Source organism: Asterias rubens, chromosome 3 (genome assembly GCF_902459465.1).
Source record: "Asterias rubens chromosome 3, eAstRub1.3, whole genome shotgun sequence".
In the NCBI taxonomy this organism is placed as follows: Eukaryota; Metazoa; Echinodermata; class Asteroidea; order Forcipulatida; family Asteriidae; genus Asterias; species Asterias rubens.
In genome coordinates this window covers 21,538,536-21,557,728 of record NC_047064.1, presented here as the reverse complement: position 1 = coordinate 21,557,728, position 19,193 = coordinate 21,538,536, and the positions used below count along the sequence as shown (strand labels likewise).

At 39.3% G+C, this 19,193-nt stretch overlaps 1 protein-coding gene across 1 annotated transcript in view; it reads left to right on the top strand.

The window, feature by feature from the left end:
* Positions 1–938: 938 nt before the first annotated feature.
* Positions 939–19,193, top strand: part of LOC117288384 (indian hedgehog protein-like) — a 31,165-nt gene continuing 12,910 nt past the window's right edge. The window contains exons 1-2 of the mRNA XM_033769227.1: positions 939–1,200; positions 11,387–13,282. Coding sequence (XP_033625118.1) covers positions 12,977–13,282 — 306 coding nt within the window. The 5' untranslated portion in view covers positions 939–1,200; positions 11,387–12,976. The remainder of the gene's footprint in view (positions 1,201–11,386; positions 13,283–19,193) is intronic.

Here is a 19,193-nt window from a genome sequence, read left to right as displayed (position 1 = left end):
GCCACAACAAACTTATGAAATTCAACAGTGAGATCCAACCATTTACCTCAGATCTTGCGAATGCAAAGTTGGTTTAGAAGGGTTTTTATCAGTATTTTCATGAGTCTTACAGTCCCTCGCATTTTAGTCATTCTCAACATCTTAGACACATTAACCCTTTAAAGAAAAGGCCCAACTGGTTTGCCCTAGATTTGTTTCTCCTATCCGATCAATACTGAGTCTCAAATCTCGCCATCTCAGAAGGTATTCTAGTTGAACTCTATTATTACCATTCAGACATGTCTCCCTCCGTCAAACCAGCTCTAAAAAATAAAAGAAAAAGATTACAATCCGAGCTCCAGTTTTGTTTCAAAAAATAAAGTCTGGTTGTCGAGCGATGACAGACTGGTGCCCGGTTCTCAGGCCCAATTGGATTTCAAAACCACCGTATAGAGACGCTGACAGACCCCGCAGTGATGACGCTTTACTCGGGGGTGAGCAGACAGTTCGTTGAACGTGGCAAAAGGGTCACGGGAACCTGCGAAGAAAAATAGCCATGCCGAAAAGAGGGCAACCAAGATATCCTATACGAGAATACAGCCGGTTTTTCGTCTATACACATAGCTTGGCGACCACCTTTTGGTGATCTCATTTTTTGTTTAAAAGGAAATTTGCAACCTGTTTATTTGGGGTTTCACTTTCCAAGTGAAATATTTATGCACCGCCTCCGCAACGGTTTTTAAGCCGCAACGTGCGTAACTTTTATCACTGATGACGAAAGGGTTTCCTGAACACACGGTGCATAAAAAAAAATGGTAGTCATTCAATAACCAGCCACAGCGGTTTAATTCGGGTTGTATCTCTCAGCGATACAAGATACACTATAAAAGGAAGGGGATATTCTACACGGGGGAAAATAAACAAGATCATTGGCTGGCATGGGGCTTAGGGGGATGGAGTCTCGCGCATCAGTCTCGTGAGAGACGGAAGGGATATAGGGATGGCGCTAGCTGGTCTGGCTGCTCCCAGCCAGTGCCCCCGATTATGACATCGTGGGCGTGTTTGGTGGCAAGCTACGGTCGGGAATTCCGTCATCTACTCCTGACTGAGCCGGACAACGATGCTTTGGACGTAATCCTCTCGCCCCCGTATTTTCTCACCTGTCCGCCCTATGGAATCGGGATCTCGTGTGCTGGCTACTTCAAACTATCTACTCACTAGGTAAGTGCAATTATCTATTGTTGTGAATCACTGTGTCCTTATCTCTGACGAATCGAATATTGTGGCTCATTTTGCATCAATGACTTCGGTTTGCAGCGTGTGTTTTTTAAAACTACGCTGGCGCCACGTGGTTTGTACTGCACCATACCGGAATGTATGCGCCAAGGAAGCCAGGATTCAAAAGTCATCTATGGAAGATAGCAGAATGGTGCCTATTGGCGATTGCGTTACTTTTAGTTTCAATATATTCATGTTTTGTGTTTAACTAGAACTTATGCATTTTTCTAGAGTAGGATTATGTTCAATACATATATTCTATAGGTAAAAACAATATCGGTTACCGGGTATTTTTTTTGACAAGGAGTAGGAGAGTGAGCCTTATATTGACTGGTCTAAGTGTGAATTGACAGAGGTAAACGTTTACGTGAATATTCATAATGAGTTTTACTGAATACCACACGTTGCCTGTAGCTGTTGGCTTTCTCTTACGCGCACGTAAGCGGCACCCATGCCTAAAACTGTCTAATTTATGTTGTCAACTGTTAATACAAGGACTTCAAAAATATTATAATGAAATCAAGAGTCAAAAGCAATTTCTAGAACGGCCATCTTTTGCTGCGAGAAATAATTGCATCCATTGAAACCAAATAAATGAAAGTACATCCGAGATGAGTATCAAGTTTCCTGTGGAGCTAATTCATTTTAATTGCAGCCATCTTCCTCGGTACTCGTTGCAATTTTTATAAACCAGGGCAATTAAACTAATTATAGAAAAAAAGAGTAGAGATCATCGTCTTTCAATAGTTTTATGATTATTATTCAGAGCAGAATGCATTTGACGTTTATTATTTACTTATACTCTCAAAAGAACCTAATAATGACGTCACTGTTTTATCACCCTGTAATTTAGAATTGGACTTGTACAGTCCATCAGCTTTTTTATGCTGATTATAGACGCCTGTTGATGACATGACAACCTCTACCCCAGTTTTGAACTCTCTGCTGTGTACGTTTATAAACGGGATGTTCTATTTTTGGTCGACGCAGTTATTTATATTTTGAAGGATTGCATGGTGATGTATCAGTATATTCAGATCTGTTTGTAAATTGTCTAGTGTGAAGTTATTCTTTGACAACTTGTATTCCCATATATTATACTGTCGCAGAGTACTTTTCGGAATTCATGACACTACTTTTATACATATAGCAAGACAAGTTCTCAAATAAAAGATATTTATACAGCTATTTTTTTTTTATTTTTTTTTTATGCAAGTCGCCTGACACACAAGGCCTGAAGGCCACTTCAAGGTGTGGGCTACAATTATTTTATCCCAGAGGTCGTTGCCACCTACTCCTAGGGCTGAAACAGGGTTACCCCTTTCACAGTCCATACGAATGTAGGCTTGGGTATCATCAATTCATGCCTGGCCGGTAGAGCAGAAAGCAGAAAGCACTACCTCCCCAATTTATGTAGCAAGTGTCACGACCGGGATCCGAACCCACACCCTGCTGATCAAACACCAGTGCTTGAATCCGGTGCTCTTAACCGCTCAGCCATGACACTATATCATCCACATAGTGTTTGCAAACTGAAACACACTGATAATAAATATTAGTAATGAAATTAAGGGTCTATGATCCCAACTAACCTTTAAAGATTGCTTCGTTGTGCAAACCAAACCGTAAATTATTTTCTGAAAAATTTAAATTAGGTGGATTAGTGGATTTATTTGGTAGCAATTTATGATAATGTTCAACCGCTCCACAAAATGTAGCATAAAACGTTTATATAAAGTTACATAATCAGTTACCTTGTATTTTATTTTACACCTTATAATAATGATTAATTTGATTTGATATGAAAGATTAGGATATCTATTAATTGTTTGTCCTGATGTCGAGAAGAACTTTCTCGCAAAGTGTCCTTGGTGAGTTTGAAATGAGACTGGTGAAGATGGAGGTTGATAACCACCGGATCTTAGACCCCCTCCCCCCCCACCCCCCATCTATCTCTCTATCTATGTCATATTTTATACCACCAGGGTACGCGGTAAAAATGCAAAAACACGATCCTCGTAAAAAGAGAAACACACTTTCATCGTATACGTGGATCGGCACGTTAGGAAAACCAAAGTCCCGTCCCGCATTAATAAAGAAACATGTGACTTTATTAATAGAGGCACCCCAAGAAAGAAAAAAAATCATTTTGCAAAAAAGTTGACAAAAAAAATGAGGCCTAGATTGCCTATACTTTCCCGACCTTTTCACCTTGTATTAAAGGCACTGGACACTACTGGTGATTACTAAAATAAACAAAATAAAAACTATAAGCATAAAAATTTACTCATTAACGAGCAATGGAGAGCTGTCTACAGAATAAAACATTACTCACTCAAAAGTCTAGAAAGCCTGAAGCATTTTATTAGGCATCCAAAAGCACACAAGGTTGTGCAACAAGGGTGATTTTCCTTTCATTATTCTCTTGCAACTTTCATGACCAATGGGAGACTTTCTGGGACGATAGAGGGCAGCAGACTTACCGGGTAAATCCATTGTTCTCAGAATTATGCGCATGTTCAGAACTACGTAAACAATGGAAATTTACCCGGTATGTCTGCTGCCACCTAGCGTTGGAAAGTCTCCTATTGAGTAAAAATTTTCACAGATTTTCTTATTTTATGCCTATATCGGGATACACCGAGTGGAAATACTAATCTTTGACAATAATACCAAAGGTGTCAAGTTCCTTAAAAGCATGTGGCTAGGCCTGGAATTAAACGAAGGCCACACAAGCCATGGTCTCCGTTGCCCCCTGGTCCTGGCCTTGGTGCCCCTTCTAAATTTTCCTATACAATTTAAAACATTTCCAATGAAAGTGCCCTGCTAAATGAAAATGGCCTTGCCCTTGTTATAATGAAATTCCAGGCCTGTGTTACCACGTCAGAGTGTCTTTCATAATTTAATGACCTCCGTTGCCCCATGTCCTGGCCTCGGTGCCCCTTGAAAACATTTCTATACACTGTAAATCTTTCCAATGCCAAGTGCCCATGCAAAATGAAAATGGCCTTGCCCTTTCTCAATGATGAATTTCTAGGCCCGTGTGACCTTCTGCCGCGATGTCTTTTGTAATTTAAAAAAATCGTCCGTGATCTCAATCGTGTAACTTGGGGGGGGGGGGCATCTGAAATTTGGACCAGTATAGAAGGACTCGTATAGTCTTTTTCCCCGAGCCAAACTAACCTATTTTCTGTATAATATCCAACCCGTCTAGTCCTGTCTGAACATTTCAATCATCTAGCACGCTTCCTTCGCTCTACTCGAGGGGTAGAAGCTAGAGGCAGATGACCCGTACTAGCGCGCATTATTACGGCGGTGCCTGGTCCTCCAGTTGGGGGATCTAAAAGGGGGACTAGTGATGGACATTCAGTCATTACAAACAGTCCGTATTAAGAACATAATTAGCATCTCCGTTTTCAGAATTTAAAATGCAATTTCTTTTTCTTCTCTTCATCCTCTGGCGGCAACATAAGGGTGAAATGTAGAGGTGAAATTGCCTGGGAAAAAAGTTTGTTGTGTGTGAGGCTTTCCCGGATGTAAATGAATGAGGGTTAGTAATGCATTCAATCCGGCGAGCGGGTGAATCTGAGGGCATCCTAGTCGACTTTTTGTCGAAACGCAGACAATTTTTAAGAGCTGTGGAGACAGTTGGATTTCTCTCTTTCTGTAGCGGACTATCGGAGTCATCCCTGTTTCTATGGTCTCTCTGTCATGGCCTATCGGAGCCATCACTGTTTCTTTGGTTGGGATTACAAAACAGGAATCTCTGTAGTTAGACTAATGTCATTTTAAGTTCTAGATTAATTTCTTTTCTGTTGATTCTTTTGAAACAATTTCAGCACGTGTTGTATAGGGTTATGTTTTAAAGATACCACGACGTTAATGTTGTATCTCAAACGCAAAGTCGATATGTTTTTTTAACGAATGAAAACCGCAATAGAAATGTTGAAATTATGTAAAAAGTCTGTCAGTTTTACAGTGCCACTCTTTATATTTGAAATATATATAAATGCTTTGTTATGGATGTGACTTAGGCCTATATACTGCAGCTTTTGATAGTACGAAAGCATTTTGAGAAACATTTCATTTCAAAGCAATTTGGTCAGTAAAATATATCAGTTTTTATGTCCTAAAATTTGATTCTGAGATAAATTCATCCACTCCTGATTTTGGACGATATCTCCAAAACGCAACCACCTTTTGAAATTAATTTTTAACAAGTTATTTTTGTTTGTATACATCTACGTTAATACGGGATTAAAACAATCGAGCGATTCCAAAACCCAAATGTATACATTCCCTTTAATAATTTTACAGCACACAGTTAATACCCGTTTATATAAGCTACACGGGTGTGCATGTGCATCGCTATGGGGCTTCCGGAACCATCAAAAATGGTAATCGAAAACCTATGTTTAGAGGTTCATCAATGGCTAATTCAGACCAAGAAGAATAGGCGATGGTGTGTATGAACATTCATAGCGTGGTCGTTCCCGGCAGGCATAGAGTCTGATCACGCTTAAGGGGCGGGAGTGCTTTGTAAAGTGCGACATGCTCATATTGTCTTACCTTCGACTATTATACAAAACGCATTAAGGTCAAGTTAACCAATAAACCACCTCTTTAGAAATCGTCTCGTGCAATGGCAAATACAGTGTGAAGGCTTCTGTCCTAATTTTCGAGATTGAGATTATGCATAGATTATTAGTTAACGACGAAAAGGACTTTTAAGTGATTGGGAGTATCTCAGTGACGTCATCACTGTCATTGGCGCCCACGTTGTGTGGTGACAAGTTCAGATGTCAGCGTTTGGCGCGAAGTGGTGAGTAATACTACATAACACGTGATCCCGTTAGAGCTTTTTTTTTAGCTGACAGCATTAATGACTCCATAATGAAGGAACATTTTGAATTGACTTCAGGAAATAAACAATAAATGTGTTAATGAAATAAATGAAATAATTAGTATGGAGATTGGATGATGAGTACTTCTTGTCAATGCAAATGTGGCGTGAATCATCACAAGTAATGGTGTGACCTCAAGGCCTAATAACAGCAATTGAATCGTTAAGCAAATTCAGCACACCATTTTAATCTAACCTGTTCAGTTCGTTTTACTCAAGCGATTAAAATCTTTAAAATTAAACATACTTTCGATAGTAGCCTACTTCAAATATGCAATTTTAAAGGATCTATGTTGTGGTAACTTGAACTATAAATTCCACGACTGTTGAATTGAAGTCATTATGTAGTAGAAAAAGGTAGGGTTCGGTTAAAAGATGAAAAATTGGAACATTTCAAAGTCTCCAGTATTTGTTCTTGTTATAAAAGTAGGGTTTTGGGTAATAACAGCAGAAATTTGTTTACTTTTTACACACAAAATTACACTGATAAAAAAGATTACACTTTTATGCAAGCACTTGCCTTTATTTATTTGGTATGCAAGGCGTCGACGGGATTGAATTGTAAAAATGCCGGATTTCTGTCCCTCCAGAACCGATTAAAGTAATTACAGAGGTTTTATTTATATTATTGTCACTTGATGCCATTCACGCAGTACTTGCCTGAAGATATCATCGCGTTAAGGCTGAACATCATTCACATAAGAACCTTTGTGCATGAATGTGTAAACTTTGACCTGCATAAGCAAGGCAAGTGATCATGTGCGTATTATGAATCATACATTTTTAATTAGACAAACTCAAGTAATAGCACTAATTTGATAAATGTAAGCTTTTGTTTGATTCTTTTTTGCTAATCGGGGTTTTAATTTTACAACTTGAAAAGCGTACAAAAGAGGTGTGATTAAGCAGTGACGTAAGCTATGCTTTTCATACACTATTTTATTGTAATTCGTGTAAAAGGATTTGTTTAAGGATAATTTACTATAGAGTGGGACTCGATGTGACTCCTGTGTAAAAGGAGTAAGACAACGGCTTAATAAATTTACATTTTCGAAAAAGAAAAAAAAAACACTCCAACTTCAACCATTAACTAATAAAATCGTTGTAGAACGAATGCATTGGAAACATAATACTTGATTCAACCCTAAAACGGATCGCGTTGGGTCCGGTGACAGCTTTGCGTAAACCACCTCGGCAGTGATACAATAAATCAATCGGTATGCGTTTAGTTAAGAATCTAGAGTGAATGTACCCATAGACGTATGTGATCAATGACATCACTACAATCATGGTATTCTTTGCCTGTCGTAATTGAAATGACATCTCTCTCGGGAGACGTAAATTGTTGACGAGCATCCATTGATGAATTTGTTGCAAACTGTATTTTGCTGGATGCTACGTCACGACGCTACGTCACACCCAATAGAGATTGAAGGCAGTGTTTATGGAGACAATCTGCGCAGGCGTATCACATTGATACACTGTCTTAACATAATTCTTGACTTGTTGAGTAATTTTTAGCAGAGATGCGACACAGCGCCAGGCTTTGGATAGGTTTTGAGCTGTCGTTTTCTCGCACACCCTTTCCCGTCCGTTTGGGACGCTATAATAAAACTCTGCCATTTGAGAACTAACTAACTGAGAGCAATGGTCTGTTCACATCTCTATTATACTCTTGGAACCGTTTCCAGAGAGGGCGTACTTCAAAAAACCTCTTTTGCTCCACAATGCGGATAAAGACATGTGGATAAAAACAAACAGGGGTCCGGTCTAGATTGCCAGCAGAAATAAATCATGACAGTAAAATAGCAGCATCGGTGACAAGAAAGGAAAGGGCGCCCTCTCTTTTCTAACGTATAAAATAATGTCCTGCATAATATATGAATAATCATGTAAATCAGTGCAATGTGCCAATGTAAAAAATCGACCAATGCAAATCGTCAAAGTGTGTGACGAAATCGAGGCTAACTGAGGACGTTAGGTTGTGATAATATAGACTAACATCGGTACAATCGTGTAAGTAATAAGGTATGACCTACTAGACTCAATGGAAGCAACTTACTCAGTTTTGTCTCGCAAAAACGTCTGACCACAGTGCAATAGCACCAAGGCTAACTTTAAATTCCACTACTATGTATTTATTTGTTTATTTACAATGTTTATATTTAAGCCCTGTGTCTTGCAAATGACAGATACAACCACCCCCTCCTAGATCCTGTGTAGGCTCTGTTTGGAGATGTACCGTTTAAGACGCGGGAGGAAAACAGTTACCCATTGAATCTGCATGGTGGGGTCCGAACCAGGTTCATAGGTCACAAAGGTGTACTGTGTGGAGAGATACCATACAACTTAGCAATCTGATCCCAATGCCCGGAAACATGCCAATGGTTCAAACAAAAAACTTTCTGTACGTACACGATAAATCCAAATTTATCGTGTATGTACATGGTAATTTTGAACTTACATCGTGTAGCCTACGTAGCCTACACGATAAGTTTGAGATTTTTGTACTCATGTGGCTTCCGTTAGAAATGCCTTTCGTAATTTTGTTTAAAGCCATGTCGAACTAATGTTTCCCTTTATATATCACCATAATGCGGAGTGACATACGCACAATAACAAACCTTTTACTCGGTATAGTCACTGGTCGTAATGACAGGCTGATATGCAATGAACAACAATCCCTACCACCACTCCTTACCCCCCCCCCCCCCCCCCCCACCACCAGTCCCCCTACGTAGGTTGTAAACACATCATTATGGGGTGCCTTCAACAACACTCATTGTCAGCTTTTTGATACAATTCTGGCAGCATAATCGACAGATGAAATCTCCAAAATGGACAAAGAAGAGGTTTACCGGAACACCGTTCATGGTCAAGTTCACACTTCTACAGATCTGCCAATCATTTCCAGGCTTCTGTGATGTATAGCCTGTTTTCCACACCATTGATTCTGTACCTCTCCTTATGATGCACAATTTATTCCGCTAGATAAACGACTAATTTGACTGACAGATAGCTTTGGATTTCACTTTCATGCCAAAAAGTATTGAACTTAAAGGTGACTACCTAAGTTACGGATGTTTTGCTCTTTCGACTCAACCTACCCAGATATCAGCGTGTCCGGTTGTACCTTTATTGTTGCAAAACCCCACAAAACACGAAACAAGACAAGACGAGCCGAAACAATGGTTCCTTTGAGGGGGGCACAAGGGATGCGTATGATGGCCCTGAAGGGACATTGAACATATATATATTTTACGTGAATATTGACGTCAATATTCAAGGAATTTGCCCTAAATCGCAAATATTCACGAAATATTTGCGATTTGTGACCAAACGCAAATATTTACGTAAATATTCACGATATATGCCAAAATCGCAAATATTCACGTAAATATTCGCGATTTGTGCCCGAAATCGTGAAAAAAAAAAATCATCACTTCTGGCTTAATAAAACTAGTTTCCATTTGCATTTTTCTTTATAAAGGCACTTTGTCAACCCTCTTGGTGCCATTTACTACTTTGTCAGAGAAAACCTGACATGAGTGATAACAGCACTGTAGCGCGCAATTACCCCTGGTAATTTAAAATAAGTCAATATTTCAAATGGGGGCATGGACATCAAGTGGGGCGTGCCGACACCCGTGCCCCTCTCATAATAGTTATGCCGCTCGTCAGACAAAATTGAAAGCAGTTAAACGTCAGTAGTCACATTGCCAAATAACAGACAATCAAACATTAAAACAGAATACGGCGATTATACGAGAACAGGCATTTCATCAATGTGTATTTTTGGCATCAGTATTTTAAAAACATTCCGTAACCAACCATACAATAAAATCCACCAATCTTTGTTGCTATTTATTTCTGATGTGTTTTTAAATACAGTGGTCGAAGATATTAAAAATGTTATGGACAAATCTTGTGATATCTTTAATTTGACCTATTTAATTAAATTTAAAGAAAACATTTTCTTACAAGTTGAAACAAAATGTTGGGAAACAATGACATCTCACTAGACATAAAGCAAAAAAACAAAATGTTTTACCCCAAATTAATACACAAATTGAAATATTGTTTTTATTCTTCTCAATTTCGTCTCAGCTTTTACGAAAAATATCAACTTTCCATTATTTTTTTAGCATCCAATTAAGATAACCGCCATAAGTTACGGCATATACAGTCAAAGATCACATAACTATGTCAGCAAATCAATTAATGCTAGTCCAAAGACAAAACATTTTGATTCGAGAATATTGAAACTCTTTCGACCAGTGAGTCAAGACGCTGAAGTCACATTACAAGATAACGTGAACGTGTTATTACTTAATTTTGTGATGACTCCTCGAGAAAAGGGTACTGTACATTGCTTTAACAAGTATTGTATGTCTGCTAAGTTAGTTGTATTTAACAATGTTCAAAATAACTAGTTTATGATTAAACAATGAGGCTTTTGCTAACTCCTCCGTGATGATGTAAACTACAGTTGGTATATTGTATATATTGTTGTAACCCTTCCCCAGGGTGGTGGGGTATGTTCCTTTTGGAATAAAAAAATAGAAATCAATCAATTAATGTAGGCATATATCATTGGTTTTACCCCCATTGGTTGCCTTTCATATTACCCATGTATTTGTTTAAGGTATTATACAGGATTGGTAAAGATTAAAAACCTCTTGTTTTATTTGAGTCTGAATGCTATTAAGTTCATACTGTAGGGAACAAATATGTTTAAATTTTCCCTCAAAAAATTCGAGAAAACTAAATCTGGACAAAGTATTGGCTTGACCAATAGGGGGCTGTATATATTGAGACTGACCAGCACGAAAGCTTTAGGTTATTGGACTTGACCAATCAGTGGCTTTAGTTTCTTGGGCTTGACCAATAGGGTGCTTTACAGAGATTTTCAAAACAGAAAGAGAAAAAACTGCCCAGTATCATTTATCCACTTGCCCTTTTCTTGAACTCGCTTTCTTTTTGTCCGTGAATCTATTTTTTCTGTATTTTTGTAAAAAGAAATTGTTTTCAGACATTCAATTTGATTACTTGTCAAACCAATTGTGGTAATTCGTCAGAATCCCTTTTTCAGTGGGCGTCCATGAGTTTTGTTGAAATATTGGAAGGGGAAAAAGCCATGACAACCCTTGGTCTAATCAATTGTTGCGTAAACAAAAAAATACTCTTGCTCAATATTCTGTTTTATTATTTTTTTTTTCGTTGCAGAGTTTCAGAAAAGGATAGATTTCTGCAAGCAGAAAACTCTGTGTCTTTTATCACTTGGAGTTTTCATTCATGTCTCCAAAAGACAACATCGACAGTCTACAAAACACATGATAAGAGCTAAAAGAGTCGGTGTTAACAAGGAATTTTGACGTGGGTGGAGAGAGAGAGAGCGGGAGAGAGATTGTTGAATCAACTTAAAGAAGTCTTGTCGTATTACATCGCCCACTTTGAAGATCACTCACAACTCAACGAGACATCTTGGGGGGAAATCTCGACGTTGTTGGATTTAAGGTTGTGGATGTTTGTTTCCTGGTGGAATCGTTTCATTTATTTATCTGCAACGGAAGTATAAGTCTCGACTGCCCAGAGACAACACCCGCGAGATTTGCCGTTTTTGTAAAATTGTATGTTGGTGTTGGAGTTGCCATGGGAATCAAAGTGGTGTAAATTTGTAACGATCTGTGAGCAAACTGGTGAAAACGTCGAGTAGTTAAGTTACCGGTTCTTCTTAGAACCACCAGACCCATAAGAGCGTTGTTGTACACGGTATCTTCGTAAAACTTACTTGATTGTGTCTCCACCATGCAAAGTTTCAAATCCTACTCATGCAAATGGTGTAACTGTAAACCTTACTAGATTGTATCTCAACCAGGGAAAGTTTCAAATCTTACGCATTCACATGGTGCCACTGCACCACGCAAAGTTTCAAATCCTACTGATGTAGGCCTACATGGTATCACATCAAACCTTACTAGATTGTATATCCACCATACAAAGTTGAACATGGTGTTACATCAAATCTAACTTGTAGATTGGATTCCCATCATGCCAAGTTTCAAATCCTACTTGTAATGATCTAACAGGAATCGAAAAACACTCCATCGTGTACTCTTTGAGGCAAGTTTTGTATTTAAAGCTGAGGAACAAATCTACCGGACGATCTTAGTGGCATCCTCACCAATGTGACGTAGACTTGGACTTCAGTCACATCGGTCTCCCAGCCTGCTCCCGCTCAAGCACACACTGGAGTAAAGTCAACTAACCTCAAACAATCGACAACCCGGCCTTTGGACACACATGTTGGTGAGCCTGTCATGCCAGACGATTGGCCAATGAGAGGCCGGCCTGTGCCGAGCCGTCGGTGTTGTGTACACTGTGCATTGATCTTCGACGTGTCAATTGCACTGATTTGGTCTTCTACTACACCAGGCCCGTTAAAGGTAACGCCTCATAATCTAACCTACCATACCTGTTTGGAGTCCGACCTGAATGCGAATGTCTCGCCTCACCATCTACCGATCTCATCTCTAACAGAACACAGTCCATCTCGAGACTCTAACAACTGGAAAGTTTGAGATACTTGTTTTTTCTTAAAGAAGAGTTAACTTTGGGTCTCTCTGACACAGTGGCTAAACTCAACGCTAAGGTATCGCACCTACCAGCTGATGTAACTATAATGACACTGTTAACCATCAAGCAAAGAGATATGGCGCCACTCTACCAACAGTTACCGTAAAACAACTAGCAACAGATTATCCAGAGAGTGCGTTATCCAATGACACATTACAGGAATTGTGAAAAGCTGGCACAATGATACGTCACTCTCTGTTCCTACCAATCCTCTTCTTCCTGCTTCCTTGCCTCCTGTTGAGGAGCACCCAGGCCTGTACAGGGAGATCAAGTAAGCAGTCAAAAGGACCTCGCCAATCAACCCCGCTGCAGTTTCGCCAACGGGTGCCCAACGTGTCAGAGAATACCCTGGGGGCAAGCGGGCCTCCGGAGGGGAGAATCAGAAGTGATGACCCCAACTTTGATGAACTTCTGCCCCAGAATAACAATGCTGATATACTGTACAAGGATGAAGAAGGAACCGGGGCCGACAGGCGAATGTCAAAGGTAAACCTTAAATTTGTGTCCAAACTCACTTTCTGACATAAGTTGGAAACGAATATTTGATTATTTCGACCTTTATAACTGTTTTGAAGACGATACAGCAAAACGAGCTCCTGTTTTTTATACCTGACATTAATATTGACGTTGTGTATGTATAGACATGGTCGGTTCGGGCGCAATACCACATGTAATGTCATGTGCGAAATGATAGAGTTCAACAAACTACTGATTATGGTCATATGTCATCACGTGGTATAGGCCTACCACACACTCAAAATCAGGTTGTAATTTGATTCAGTATCATTTTATTAAAAGTCTTTCGACATTTTTTAACAAAATGAAAGTTGTTTTTGATGTATTTTAGATTGAGGAAATATAGTTGTGGATATTTTTGTTAAATTGATTTCAATCTCTAGCAACGTGGAGGACATTTAACGTGTTATCACCATGATTCAGCCTGCGGAACAAATACAGTCCTGTTTTACTAAAGTGTTAATATGTTATATATAAAGTCTATACTTGGTGACCGGTTCAGGACTGTGTACACTGTTGACTCTATCATCAAACAAACGACCGCAGAGAGAGAGAGAAAAATGCACGTTGTGTACTTAGTGCACCCCGTCCACAAGCTACAACTTTCAAGATACAAACAGCATTGCTTAACAACTCGCTAAATGGATTTCTTGTAAAAATAAGATTAAGGTTTAGCAAATAAGTTTTCTGTTAGATCAAGGTAGAACAAAAATGCCTTGAAAAATTCTCACATGAGTTGGTGGTTTTGGAGCGCTGGCTTCAGATGAGAGACGGGTTGGGAGTTTGGTTCTCTTTGTTACCGAGTTGCACCTACCCGCCTGCGCGTCGCCATAGCCCTTGAATAGTTTGCCTAAGCGATCACTACTCAACACTCTTTGCATTAGCACGAGGGTATGGAAATGAAGTGAAAATATTTTCCCAGCTTTTGGAATCCTCTTGCATTGTTCAAACCCTGCTGGTGGTTTGGGCTCTGAAAACACAAGATTAGTGGACCTTGGTGTACGCAACGGTTTCACTAAACATTAAGGGGAACAAATAGAAGCGGAGGTGTGTGTTTTAACTTTTAACAACAATCATCGAAGTTGAGTAATCAGTAGACATCATTAACAAAGAAGGACATTTTACCATCTGGGTGTCTGGGAGGAGATGTTTGACTGGGTTAAAAATAGATATCCATAAAATTTAAAATCCCAGATGAACCGTGGATCTTGTTGGGCCAGTGATGCAATGAGCTGATACACTTTATCATTGCTTGAATGCCAAGTTGAAGTAAAATTATGATCAATTCAGTCATTCATAAAAGTTAAAAAAGACGAGACGTTTTACAAGGATGTGCTGAAGACAACGTCATGAGAAGTTGAAAAGTATTTTCAGACAGGTCGGAACTAGCCAAAACATGTTAATTAAAACCATGTTCTCAAATTCAATAGTCTTTCTAACTCTTCACTCACAGCTTAAGAAACTTACATTTAAAAAAAAGTCTGGAAAACTAAACACACAATTTCAACTGAACTTCTGAAGTTACCGTTCCGCAACCCTGACTAAATGCCAGGCTGCAGATGCAAAATGCATATGGTTTACAATAGACCCAAAACTGGAGTAAAGGTGTAGTTTTAACAGTCTCGTGTGACCCAAATTCCAGTTTATGCACACAGTTTTTCTTTTATTGTCTTGTCAAGTCAATGGATACGAACATGGCGTACATAAATACAGAGAAGGGTGTATTGTGTGAAGAAAATACCCCGTTCTAGTTTGTGATGAAGTTAAAACTTCTGCAGATTTCAGAGTAAAATGATTGCCGTTTTCGTTTGGTTGTTCGAGTTGTTAAAACCTACTTATAGTCATGTTTGTCTAGAACGTTTTGTTAAGGCCAGTGGAAGGTCACAATTCTTCCTACATTGTCATGAAGCAATGTTGTGCGGAAGCAACTGAACTGAACTAACCATAGCTTGGACTTTGGTCTCTAAACTGACCTACGACAAACCCTGTCAGCTAAAATAGTTCCAGCTTCGCCGGACATTTTGAAGTGTAAAACGTGGACACGCAGTTTCGGTCCATGATTAAAACTGCAGTTTAGGTACATCAAAGCTTTGTCACTGTGTTCGGTGGTTCTTTAAAGGCACTGGACACCACTATTGGTAATTACTAAAATATATTTGTTAGCATGAGAAACGGCTCCTTCGGAAGTAATATAGTTTTCTTAGAAAGAGGTAATTTCTCACTCAAATATTAAAACACCAGGCCTGAAGAAATATGACCTTCTTTGCATTATGAGTCCTAATTTCTCATAGATTTGTTATTTTATGAAGGCCCCCTATATGTCGGGATACACCAAGTGAGAATACTGGTCTTTGACAATTACCAAACGTGCCAGTCTTTAACCAGATCAATAGAGACCTGCAGCTACGTCCAGCATAATTAATGATCAACCCTAACATTACTTAACCCCTAAGTACCGTTTAGCACAGCCATGTAATTCAACCTGAACCTGATGGGTACACTCTCTCAGTCACTTGTCTTGGTTTTTGGTCTGAAGTTTTTGGCAGGCAACCGTTACTTTTCCCAAACAATAACAACGCCCTATTACCCTTCCGTAGTCGACCCTAACACCTTACATCGGCACTTACTCGATAATTGTTCTCAATCGAGGGCTTATATTGAGTCACAAAAGAGTAATTTTGTACCCTTTCTGGTCAATGAATTGGAGTTTTTTTCCCTTGGTCATTGTTCAAACAACGTTAGACCGTGGTGGTTAGACACACACACCGGGACGAGACGGTGGTTTGCCCGGCCAAATGAGTTCATGCACGGGCGATGTATTTTGGGCATGGACACCGGGCAAACAAACCATGGCACTTGTTTTTTCTCAACAAGCTCCCCTGTTGTAGAATTTGAGGCTCGACTGCCCTTGAAATATGTGCGATTTATTTTCATCCTTTAACTATATAATAAAGACATATTAAAGCTAATTTTAAAAAAGCTGGTTCGCAGCTGCGTCTGTAAAAACGTCAGATTAAATGGCACATTGGCAGTTGGTCATTATAGCAATATATGACAATGCATATGACAATATTTCAGCATTATTTCACGTAGAGGGCCTATGCTTTGACTTTGAGTTTTGTAGGTCAGTCTGCTCCCACAAAAACAAGTCTTGAACAATTGAGTTAAACGAAGTTCCTTTTATGAACTTTAATTTCCAGGGTGACACGAAACCGCCAAACTGGCGCTAGCTGTCCTTATCAAACATGTTTGGAAGTTGTTTTTATTCTCCTATAAACTAGATAGTATACCAACCACTGGCTCGAACCACTAGATATTCAACATCGTGGGAAACCAATGTGTATTAAACACAGTTGTTATATTTACAGGGTAGTCAAGAAGTGAATAACGACTTGAGAAATTCTAAGTGGGACACTCGAATGCATACCAGCGTCCAAAGATCGAGGACATTTGAAATCGTAAAAATGACATTTGACTAAAACACCGCACATTCATTCATTCATTCATTCATCCGTCTCAACATTGGTCTGATCTATGCTGTCGTTTGATGATAAGAACTGGAAATTATTTCAGTTTGGGCAATAAAACAATTAGCTCAATTTATGGGTCGTTAAAATGTGTTGACGTCATGCAGAGATCCTTACAGGTTTAGTGTTGTAACATCAGAGTCTGCTTAGAAACGAGTTTCCTTAACGTTGTCCCTTAAGGGTCTAGGTACTTTTTGTATTAAAAAACCCCCACAATGTCCACAGATTTACACTAATCTTACACAGTTTGAAAATAATGATACAATAGAAAGCTTCCCTGAAAATATTACGTGCTGAGGTGCTGTAGTTTTTGAGAAATGAGTAAAACAATGTCATGACAATAATTTTCGTCTCAGTGATCATGAGACGAAAATTATTTTAGCATGTAAAAACGTGTTTTCATAATTTTGTTTTACTCATTTCTCAAAAGCTACAGCACCTCAGCAACCAATATTGTAAGGTACGCTTTCTACCATCATTATCTTCCAACGGTGTAAGTTTAATGTAAATCTGTGGACATTGTGTTTTGTGTTACAAAAAAAGGTACCCAAGTTAAACTCAAAACAAAATATTGACATTTTTGGCCTGGCCCATGAGTGCACTGTATAATGATATCTCTCACTTCCAAGTCATACACTCTCATGAAACCATAATACTATAACAGTTTGGACCAATAGTTTCGCTGTGCCTCAGAACTAAAGCATTAACGTTGCCTTAAAAGAAATAAACGCCAAAAAAACAAATCAACTATTTGGCGCGACTTTTGGGTGTGGCTCTCATGGGTGTATTATATCGTATCTTTCAATTCCAAGTCATGCACGCTCACGACGCCATCATACTTAAAACAGTTTGGACAAATACGTCGCTGTCACCGAGGCAATCTCAGTAATGTTAGCCAAGTTTGTGAGTGCACTCAGAACTAAGTACAATGTTATAACAACCAAGTTTCCTCGTGGCAATGAAGACATTTTCAAATTAGTTTCTTTCCCGCCTAATTCAAACCGTCACTCTGAGAGCTTGATGATGGCCATCTCAGACAGACACTTTCCAGTCGATTCGTAATACAGTGATTCCCCTGAATGATGAAACGCAGGCTGTAGTATCTTCAGGCTTCACAGCTAGCATAAACCTACTGTATTGTCATTATAGTCTCCCATTTAACACTGAGTTCAACAGATTTTTTTAAAAGTGTAATGGGTCCTAGGGCTCTGACGTTAAAAAACTTTTCTTGCGATGAATTAAAGAAAACAAATTGATCAATGAATTTTCAATGGGCTTCTGACATCGCACTATGGAGTGGGCGTGGTTTACATTAATTACGTCATAGCAAAAGGAAACTTTAGATGTTGCATTATTGATGATGAAGCAGGCACATTTGTGGAAACAACCTTGGGTATTTGGGTATAGTGTTTTTTTTGTACAAGTTTGGAGAGTTAGTCCCCAGTGAGATATACGTACAGCTTCATGCATTATAAAAATAAGCCTATTCATTTAACTGGATGCAGGTAAACCAGGCCATTACTATGCCGGTAAGCAAGTAAATGCAGACGTGGAGTGGCAGGTTTTCATCCAACAAAACTACTCATTTATTTTTAGCATTTCTTGTATTGCGAAATAGAACTGTCTGTCATTTTACGAGACATGAAAGTTGACGGCTGTCAAATAGACATAACTTCCTCTATGTGGTAAAAAGGTATACACGACAATTTCGCGTGTCACTGCTGGAACTGAAAGAGCACCGACAGACACGCACACACTTCGTTAGCGCCAAAAACCGAAGGCAAAGTTGTTACGGAACGAGTGAGGCGGGGTTTAGACCAACCAGCCAGAAAACATGTCACAATGCTTTGAATTGAGGGCATAGTGTTGTAACAACATTCATTACGTTTCCACCAGTGGTTCGCCAACAAAAGGCGCGATTCTCACGGCAGATATACGCCAGGGTTTTTCCATTCCTGGAGGAGTGAAAACAAATCCACGGGGAAGTTCAAGTTTTACAGGTGGGTCTGAGGAGTCTCATACCCAGGGTCTCTCCTTCAGCCGGAATCCCCTTGGGTCTGACTGGGCTTCGTGGTCGATCAAACAACGGAGATTTAAAATCCGCTACTGTTGTTCGGTTTTGAGTTTGGATTTAAATCCAGCACGGGAGAATCCGTCTTCGTAGACGATTCAATGAGAAATGGTATCCGTAATTGGCGCGTCGAGTCTGCTCCGAGGCAAGGAAGTTATACGCCTGCTGGTTGTTGACACCCCCATAGTGTAGAGGTCGATTTAGTCCATTCATAATAACCTGTAAATACAGCGCGTAACAAGCAGCGACTTAAACCCGTTCTAATTTGGACAAGACTGCAAGC